Genomic DNA, 9,118 nt, shown 5'->3' with positions numbered 1-9,118 from the left:
CTCTTGGGGGGCCACCACTTTGACCTGGAGGGTTGGGGGTCGCCGGAGGGGGGGAGGGGAGGGGAAAACACATGCAATGGAGGGGGAGGGAGGGGGATAACGAGGGGGGGAAAAGGGTTTTTAAAAAAGGCGGAAAGGGGACGCGGAACCCAGGCAGGACGATGGCCGAGGGGAGAACGTAGAGAACGTAGCATGTTTAGGGTTTGTGCTCCAGAACTCCCGCATTACCCCTTCCCTTGTTTCACATCTCCCTCCCTCCCTCGCTCTCCGTGCTATGACACCCCTCGCTCTAACTTCCAACCGCCGTTGTTTCAACCCCCGCCGCCGAAAGGACCTCAAGACCCAATCCTCCCCCCTCTCCTGATCAGCTCGTCCCTTCCTTTTCCTCATCAACTTCTTCTCATCTCTGTCACAACACGACGACCGTTGCAATTGTGCTTCCGCCCGAGCAGGAGAATGCAGCACGCCTGTGCGAACCGGACTCAAAAACCCTAAGAAAACACGGCAGCCGTGGCCCAGGGTAGATTGAGGAGCTGGACCCCGACGTTGAGCCGTCGTTTTCCCGCCCTTTCCCCTTCCCACACGAGGCACAACGGGGACATCCTAGTTCACGATGCTTCTGACAGCTGGCTTTGTTTTCGGCCCGTTTAGTGTCCCCGAATGTCCCTTAGCAGTTCTCACGTTAGCCTGCCGCAGCGCCGCCGCCATTTCAGCCCAACCAGCAGGCGAAGTTGGGCGGTACTTGCCAACATTCAGACCCGTAGGCCCAGATCGCTGCTGCTGTTGCTGCTGCGTTTGCTGCTGCTCCGCTCGGGCAGCCAATGTACGGCGGTTTCTACGCACCCGGGGGAGGTGGGAGGTAAGTTTGTTTTGTGGAGGTGTGCCGACCGGATTGCGGGAATCGGGGGTTCGGGGGTTTCGGGGGGGAAGGGGAAAGAGGTTCACAGACAACGTTGAGAGTTGCGTTTCACCTATTTTTAATGTCCCTGGAGGAGAAAGGTCCCCGGGCAACTTCTGTATATATCGGGCGCCTAGTGGCGGATTTACCTAGCAGATGTGCACTTCTGGAGTTGCGGCACATGTGTCATGGAGCGTGTCCGTGCAGTATTTGGTTTATTTACAGATCGTTGCATTGTTCCTGACATGGCCATGTCGGAACCTTGGAAACGTTCAGCAGATTTCTCAGTCGTCGCTTTCTATATGCCGATAAAAGTGCGCCTCAGAGCGCAAGCAAAAGGAGCAGAGAAACAGAAAACGAATAAAAAGAAATATCAAGCGTTAAATGCATCAATTGCTGGCCATGTCCAGTGGTGATGTTGGCGCATGTTGATCAGCAGATAAGCCCCCGTACAATTGTCCGGCAGGAGTGCAAGCGGTCCTCAGAAAGCCGCAAGAGGACGCTTCTTCTGCACGCTTTGACAGCACTCTTTCCCAAGACAATTTCATTAAAAATGCAGTGCGTGTCCCGCGTCGCTCAGCGCTCGGCTGTTAGCCGCCCCCGCGTGGCTTCTCGCCAGGCGGTGAAGGTCCAGGCCGTCAAGCCGGCTGAGCAGAAGGTTCGTGGATCTGCTGTTACTGTGATACTAGCCATTGAGGTTGAATCAGCGGATCTTTCAGTTTTGACCCATATTGTGATGGTGGAGATTCTCCAACAAAGGGAGACGGCATGTGATCAGCTACCTGCCGCGTATTCGCATAAAATGAAGGAGTGTTAATGATGCTGTTATGCCAGATTATCACATCTGTTACCGCACGTCCGTTGGAGCACTTTGGTGAGCATGCATATCCCATTGGCCGCAAGTAACGGGAGCGCTCTCATACTCCCTGTGCAGGCTGCCATGGCTGCGGTTGCGGCCACTGCCTCGACCCTGGCGCTGGCGCTGGCTCCGGCTGCCCAGGCCGCTCAGGAGGTGGCCATGCTTGCTGAGGTGAGACCTCTCTCAGTCCTGTTGAGGATCCTTATGACCTCTGCATGTAATGTGCAGAAGCTGTTGAAGGATTGCCGATGCACTACACCTTGTCGGTTCTGACTCTGATTTGCTTGCGCTCTTTTGTTTTCCTGTGCGTATCCACCGTTGCACTGTCTTCAACGCTTGTCTTGAACTCTAACATCACGATGCTGTTGATTTTTATTTTATTCGCAGGGCGAGCCCGCTATTGTCCAGATTGGCTGGGCTGCCACCTGCGTCATGTTCTCCTTCTCTCTGTCTCTGGTCGTCTGGGGCCGCTCTGGCCTGTAAACTACCTGCAGCAGAAATCCAAGCTGTGGACCAGCATACGCCTAGATCGGTTTTCTGTCTGAAACTCGGCTCCCGACGTTAACAGCTGCGTCCTTGGCGGGGTTACGGGGTGATGATGGAGCTGACGTGTTTGTGGCTTTATAGTGCAGGACCTTGACTAAGGCCCTTTGCAGTGCGCGAGGGCACGGCAGCTGCACCGGTTTTGCGCAACTCGCGGTCCCCCTTCCCTTCGTGACGGGGAGAGAACTGTGAGCGGTTGCAAGCCGCCGAATTTTGCCGAGTGGGGAGAGTGCGGCCACAGCGTCTTTACATTGATACTATCCTGTGTGCCGTGGTGAGCAGTGGTGGTGCGATGCCATTACTTAGTTCGTTCGTACGCTCAGCCTGGCTTGGCCAGGTTGGAGCCGCCTGATGGTGTGGAAGGTGTTCTGTGCCTCTCTTGGCACAATGCAGCTTTTCCTCCGCTTGAACAGCTTGTCCTTTTTCGGGCTGTGAGACTCGTTGACCAGTCTTTTGTGTTGCGGCGCACGTGTCCGGATGTAACAAAGTAATGAACAACTACCTCCTTGCGCGAGTACCAAGGTTCGGATAAATTGGTAAATCCCCGCATGCATCCGCTAGCCTCACTGCAGCTATTAGCAAAATTAGCACGCGCCGGAAAACTTTCTACACAGAAACATGCGCTTACATTCTAGCATTACCTTCTGAATCTGCATACAGGGGTTATGGCACCATATGGGAGATGTCAAAGGAAGGTTTACCCAAGATAAGTGCACATAACATCGAACATTAAAGCCTACACCAAAACACTTCTCCAGTGAGAGACCCAAAATTGTACTATGCTAATTCCCGAATAATACGGTGAACTTATAACTCATATACCTTGCAGTGTAACAGCCTGTCTAATCTTCATGTAGCACTAAACTTATAAGGCGAAAGTCCAAAATGCAGAGATAAATGTCGTACTACGCCTCCGTACCTATCGTACATGCCCTCCAACGAGACCGGGAGGAGGGACAATTAAACAGCAAAGTCATATCTCCCGGCGCGCACTTGTGCACTACCTCACGTAACCATTAGCCTAGCCTCTCCTTCGCCGACACCTTTTCCACCACCTTCCTCCCACCCACCTCCACACCACCACGCACTTCCCCATCATCAACATTCCCGGCCCGGAATCCCATCCCGCCAAACTCCCCTTCCTCTATTGCGTGCCGTACGCCCGCGTGAAATCCTCGTACACGCGCAGCGACGCCGCATCCACGGACGGCCGCACCACCCGCAGCGACGCCTCGAAGTCGGGCCGACCCATGGGTCTCAGCGCGCTCGCCGCCACACACGCCAGCTTCTCCGGCGCCAGCTCCCTCAGCGGGGCCATGGCGGCCTCCTTGCACAGCGCTGCCAGGTCGGAGGCGGAGTAGCCCTCCGTGGACCTGACCAGCCCCACCACGTCCCGGTCGGTGAGGCTCACGCGCTGACCCTGTGGTAGTGGGGGTGGTAGTGGGGGTGGTAGTGGGGATGGTGGTAGTGGGGATGGTGGTAGTGGGGGTGGTAGTGGGGGTGGTAGTGGGGGTGGTAGTGGGGGTGGTACTGGCATTATTGTCCTTTTGGGGAGTGTCGTGCAGGGCCCTGCTTTTTCGTGCAGTTACACAATTCAAGTATGCCAACCACTTGAGATAGCCTATATATAATTCCAGGGATAAGGACTACTTCACGTGTTTCGCATGCGCGTCTTGCCGACGGTCGGCGAAGGCCCTCTATGTCGGCCCCCCACACCTGCCGTACCCCGAGCCCTCGGTGAGTCATGGTTGGGTTGTCTCCCTCCACCCGGGTTACATCTCTCGCGCCGTTTTGGGCCTCTCCTCCAGGTGGTACATCCACATCCCCATCCACATCCACGCCAAGCAGTAAAAGCGCCACCCCACCCCCAACCTTCTAGGCAGCTGCATCACCTTGAGCAAGTGGGTCAGCACCGCCCGACGGCCCTCCGCATCCGGCAGCGGAATGTAAATTCGCTTCGTCAAGCGCCGCCGTACGGCATCGTCCAGCTCCTAATGTACGGCATGAAGTAAAGTGTGTGTGGAACGGACTGAGCGCGCAGGGCGCATGAGGGAAAGGAAGAGTCGCAATAATAACGCAATAATAGTTAGGGAGGAAAGAACTGACGGCTGATGTCCCAAACACCTCATGTCGGCTTCGGAAGCAGCCATGCGACTGGCCGGCGTGTTGAGGCGGGAAGAGGAAAGAGGGTGAATTTGGTTTCGGAGGGAGGGGGGAGAGGGTGAGCGAGAGGGAGAGAGAGAGCGAGAGGGAGAGGGAGAGAGAGAGGAGAGCGAGAGACGGAGAGGAAGAGAGGGAGAGGGAGAGAGACATAGAGAAAAAACGCCAACCCAGGTGACCTCCTTCCCACTTCCCGTAACTCCCAACGGCAACCGATCAACCACCGGCACAAACAACACAGACACGTACAGACAGATACACATACAGACGCATCTCGCACACGCACCCACCCACCCACCGCACACACGCACCTGCGGCCGATTCGTTGCACCCACCACCACCACCCGCTCTCTCCCCGCCGCGCCCGCCACCCCGTCAAACTGGACAAGAAACTCCGTGAGCAGCCGCCGCGCAGCGTCGCCCTCTCCCGCCCGCCCCCGCGCTGCCAACAAGCTGTCAATCTCGTCCATGAAGATGATAGAGGGTTGCCGCTCCGAAGCCAACTCGAAAAGCGCGCGAACCAATTTCTCACCGTCACCCACCCACCTGTCGGTTGTCCGTTGTCGGTTGAGGACAGGGGGAAAAGATAACCGTACGCGGAGGGATAATTGAGACTGTCAGCGGTGGCCGGTAGCGAATCCACGCCAACCACCACAACCGTCCCAACCACTCCAATACCATCAAGAAAAATTAATATAAAAAGCACTACAGAATACATTGACCCAATTTGCTAGATTTAAAAGCAAATAAATCCTGTAAAAACTGACCAAACCTCAACTGAACCTCCGCGTCCTCCCCCCCCTGCCCCCCCCCGCGGCACTCGCCATGACGTTCCCCATGTCGCCCTTCCTACGCGGAGCAAGCCCTTCTTGACCCTTCTTCTGAGCCCCGTTGCCCTCCTCATTCCCCCTCGTGCCGCCTTTCGAAGCGGCAACCCCCTCCGCCCCCCGACCCGTGAAACCCCTCCTCCCGTTCCCTCCCTTCGCGTCCTCCTTCCCGCTTCTCCCCACCCCCCACCAAATACGGTGAGCGAACATACTTGCTGGTGAGCGAAGATGCGGAAATGTTGAAGAAGGTGGCTTGGGACTGGGCAGCTAGGGCCTTGGCCAGCATGGTCTTGGGAGGAGGGGAAAAGGAGGTGGGGGGAAGAGGGGAGCCAGGGGGGGAAAAGAGAGGGGGAAGTCGCTCGGTTGGTGACAGAGGGGGTGACAGAAGAGCAGCGGAAAACCGGCAGCTAAGCCACGTCAAGTGGGTATTGAGGTTTACGGCAGGGGTAGGGTCCAGGAGGTACGGCACCTAATTCCGTACAGACCGCGATCAGTGACTGACGAAGAGCCACAGCGAGTTGAGGACCGGGGCGGTTTAGTTTAGAAGGTAACCCACAAACAAATCCTAATAATAGTGGTCCACGCGTACGAGTACGACAATCGCCATGACTTGTGCGCCCTTTGAAGTCGTTGGCGATGACATGTCATCACCCGCCCTCACGCATCGTTGTGTGGCCTCTTTTGGTTTTTTCTTTTCAGGTATTGACTTATTATAATTTTAATCTTTTATCATTTTCTATTTAAAAAACATTTAAATCCAGCACTAAATAATTTTATTTTATTAAGCACTTACATCGCGCACACGAAATTTTCAGACATCAGCCTCCACAACACCCACCCAGGTTTTCCCGTACTCCCTACCAACAGAAGAACTTCGATTACCCTTCCCGTCCCTTCTCCCCGCCCCACCCAACGCCAGTATCCTGCGCCCATGCGCAGTACAATGTGCCGTATACCTTGCCGTTGCCCGGGGGGCCGTACAACAGGATGCCCCGTACTGGCGCCCGCAACCCCTGGAACAGGTCGGGTCGTAACGCCGGCAGAATAACCGCTTCCGTTAGAGCCGCCTTGGCGGTTGACAAACCCGCAATGTCGTCCCAACGGACTCCTGGAGAACGATCCAGAATCTCCCCCATAACAATCTCCTTGTACTTTGACAAACCATCATCGCGGCCGCCGCCGCCACCGCCGCCGCCGCCGCCAGCGGCGGCAGGTCTGCTTGGGCGTGTCACGACGACGGATTTGGTGCCGCTGCCGCCGGCAGCGGCAGCGGCGATACGGGTTTGGATACGGCCCGCGGAGGAAGGTCGCGGTGCTATGTGTGACAGAAGAAGAAGGTGGTGGGGTGAGGCGGGGAGGGAGAGAGAGGATGGGAGAGAGGTGGGGTGTCAGGGGATCTGTTGAGGCTGCAGGCGGGGTCTAACACAGCGAAAGAGGTGGGGAATGTAAGGGGTGGGGGGGGGAGAGAGGGTAAGAAATAAAAAAGGAAAACACACGATCGCAACAAAAGGAAAAAAAGGCGTTGCACGCGAATTGACATGCACATACGGAACTAATCCAATTTCACGAAGCAAGAGCAGCGGCAATCTTTTGATAAGTATGTTAGGAGTAAAAAATGGCTAGGCGCGGACCTGTTGGTGCTCCGAAAGCCGGTCGCCCAGACGCGGCACGGCCAGTCGGCTGAGGTGACGGCGCCGCTGCGGCGGCGGCGCCGTGCGGGCGCTTGCTTGCGGCGGCAGCGGCGGCGGCAAACGGCACCGGCCGTACGGGCGGCGCCGATGGCGACGAAAGGTTGCCCGATTGGATAGCCTTCAGCCTGGATAGCAGCCCCGCCGTGGCCACGCGCGACCCACGGGTCATGAATACATATCGTCATATAGCGGGAAAAAAACGATGGCTTAGAACTGATAGCAGTGCAATCGAACCCATCTGGCCGCCCTCTCTCGCTGCCGTTACCGTCATCCGCCCCTAGGTAGCCTCCGTCCCCCCCCGTGCCCCCTGCCCCCATGGCCTGGTCGCATCCGGTTCCATCAGCCCTTACCTTTACCTTTACCTTTACCTTTACCACACACACTGAACATCTGAAGATTATTTAAGAACCCCAAACTCGCAGGCCGAAATTTTCTTCACACCTGTACGGCCTCATCTATACGACCACTCAAACAGCCGTACCAACCTTACCTTCCCTCTAGCCGATGTTTCCAGTCCTCAAGCTCGATGCGCCAGGTGGCCACGTTATCCGCCTTGGGCCCCAGACCGTTACTGGGAGCTACTTGGAGAGCGAGGCCCTCCTTAGCAGCCTCCAAAGCGGTGTTGTACAACCGTACGGCAGCGTCGTACCGGCCTTCCAGGTCCACGTTGTAGGCGCGGTCTATTGCCTCCTGCCGGGGGGTCACCGAGGAGTGAGTGAGGGATTGCGGGGCGGGGACTTTGGATAGTGGACTGAGACACGGTCGGTGCCTCAGCCTATCACTACCACTAACAGCAGAAGCGACGACAGCAGCAGCAGCAGTTTTAGCAGCAGCAGCAGTGTTAGCAGTAGCAGCATCAGGAGATGAAGTTACGGTGGCGGCGGAGGGAGGAGGCAAAAACGAAAAATTGGCAGAGTAAGAAAAAATTTTGTAAGACTACGTCGGCGGGGCCCTGCGGCCAGAGGAGCAGCGATTGCACCAAATCGGAGCTTCAGCCTATTTTGGGTTGAAATTTTGCGGGAGTCGCAGGTAGGTTAGATTGTTAGTTGGCGATTGGCAGCTGGGGAATATCTTCTGGCAGCTGGCGGAACCTTGTGCGCGACTGCAGCGACTGCGCTTGCTTTGTTCGCCTTCTCTTCCTTACCCGCGCAATGTCATGAAAACCCTGGAGCTTTTCTCTGTTCTTCGTGAGAAGCGCCTCTTGTTGCTGCCGCTGGACGCGATCCTGGTTGTTACGGCCCATGCTCCCAAACATGCCTGCAAGGCTCATCATGCTGTCGTACATGCGACGAAGCGCCGAGAAGGAGCCGCGGCTCAAAACCCGTACGGCGGATTTAAGCCCCCGAGCATCCACGCGATGAGATGAAGCACTGTGGTCGGAGTTTCTGCAGGTGCTGTTGCTTACTGGGGTTCGCGAGAGCGCGCGCCGCGTGACGGGGCCCACGGCAAGCGCGATGCCCAGCACCAGAGTCAACGCAAGGGTGACAAGTTGCAACGTATATCTGACTGTGATGTCGTATATAAGGGATGGGGTAGCGGTAGGGTGCCTCCGGTCCTCTAGAGCGTCGTCGTGAAGCGATGCGCCCGATAGTGAGGGCAGCCAGGTAGGCAGTGACCCAGAGTATCCTCTATCGTGTAAATACAATATACTAGAATAGCTTGAAAGCATCGAGCATTATGTTCCTGTCATGGCCCCTCGGTATATTTACTATTGAGCCCTTGTTGCCTGACCCTTGTCGACTGTTTATGTGGGAAGTGCAATAAGTGTTACTGGAATTAAATTAAAGTGGCGTACAGTTGAATTAAAGGACTACTTTGTCCTAATTGCAGTTGTGGGGAAAGTGCCTGTACAGCATTAACTGTCCGCAAGTGATCATACGCGTGGCTTGTCCAAACAGAGTAGTGTGGCCACGTGCGCTATTGGACAACAACCTAGAGTTTGTCAGCTGTCCAGTCGCAAAACCTTTGTGCATCCTGAACGCTGAAGTCTTGATGTGCCAAGATGGTTAGTCCTCGGTCAAGTGTGACAAACCATTGAAGTCACGTTTGTGTACTTTTCTTTACTTGCTTGGAAAAGTTAATTATATACGGACCCTATGGCACACCGCAAATCCCACTTAGTTAAAGCGTACCCACAGTG

General features: G+C 55.8%; 3 protein-coding genes across 3 annotated transcripts; 1 reads left to right on the top strand and 2 right to left on the bottom strand.

Annotated features, from left to right (window-relative positions):
- Positions 1-1,417: 1,417 nt before the first annotated feature.
- gon37 (subunit of the chloroplast cytochrome b6f complex) lies at positions 1,418-2,806 on the top strand. The gene is made up of 3 exons (XM_002952253.1): positions 1,418-1,556; positions 1,833-1,928; positions 2,145-2,806. Exons 1-3 carry the CDS (start codon positions 1,452-1,454, stop codon positions 2,238-2,240), a joined length of 297 nt encoding a protein of 98 aa, XP_002952299.1. The 5' UTR covers positions 1,418-1,451; the 3' UTR covers positions 2,241-2,806.
- Positions 2,807-3,444: 638 nt separating this feature from the next.
- Positions 3,445-6,441, bottom strand: VOLCADRAFT_62257 (uncharacterized protein; the record flags this gene model as incomplete). Its single annotated transcript, XM_002952178.1, has 5 exons — positions 3,445-3,720; positions 4,193-4,291; positions 4,772-5,006; positions 5,500-5,576; positions 6,244-6,441. Coding segments are annotated over 5 exons (885 nt in total), but the record flags the coding sequence as incomplete, so codon positions are not given.
- An 84-nt stretch (positions 6,442-6,525) lies between these two features.
- Positions 6,526-8,647, bottom strand: VOLCADRAFT_92915 (uncharacterized protein; the record flags this gene model as incomplete). Its single annotated transcript, XM_002952177.1, has 4 exons — positions 6,526-6,602; positions 6,919-7,103; positions 7,469-7,668; positions 8,123-8,647. Coding segments are annotated over 4 exons (987 nt in total), but the record flags the coding sequence as incomplete, so codon positions are not given.
- Positions 8,648-9,118: the final 471 nt, after the last annotated feature.

The sequence above is a fragment of the Volvox carteri genome (genome assembly GCF_000143455.1).
Source record: "Volvox carteri f. nagariensis unplaced genomic scaffold VOLCAscaffold_28, whole genome shotgun sequence".
In the NCBI taxonomy this organism is placed as follows: Eukaryota; Viridiplantae; Chlorophyta; class Chlorophyceae; order Chlamydomonadales; family Volvocaceae; genus Volvox; species Volvox carteri.
The sequence above is the reverse complement of the archived record's forward strand: the minus strand, read 5'-3'. Positions and strand labels throughout refer to the sequence as shown.

Coding starts and splice junctions, on each gene's coding strand:
- gon37 (XM_002952253.1), top strand. CDS start 1,452: ATGCAGTGCGTGTCCCGCGTCGCTCAGCGCTCGGCTGTTAGCCGCCCC. Junction 1,557..1,832: donor TCAAGCCGGCTGAGCAGAAG/GTTCGTGGATCT, acceptor CTCCCTGTGCAG/GCTGCCATGGCTGCGGTTGC. Junction 1,929..2,144: donor AGGTGGCCATGCTTGCTGAG/GTGAGACCTCTC, acceptor TTTTATTCGCAG/GGCGAGCCCGCTATTGTCCA.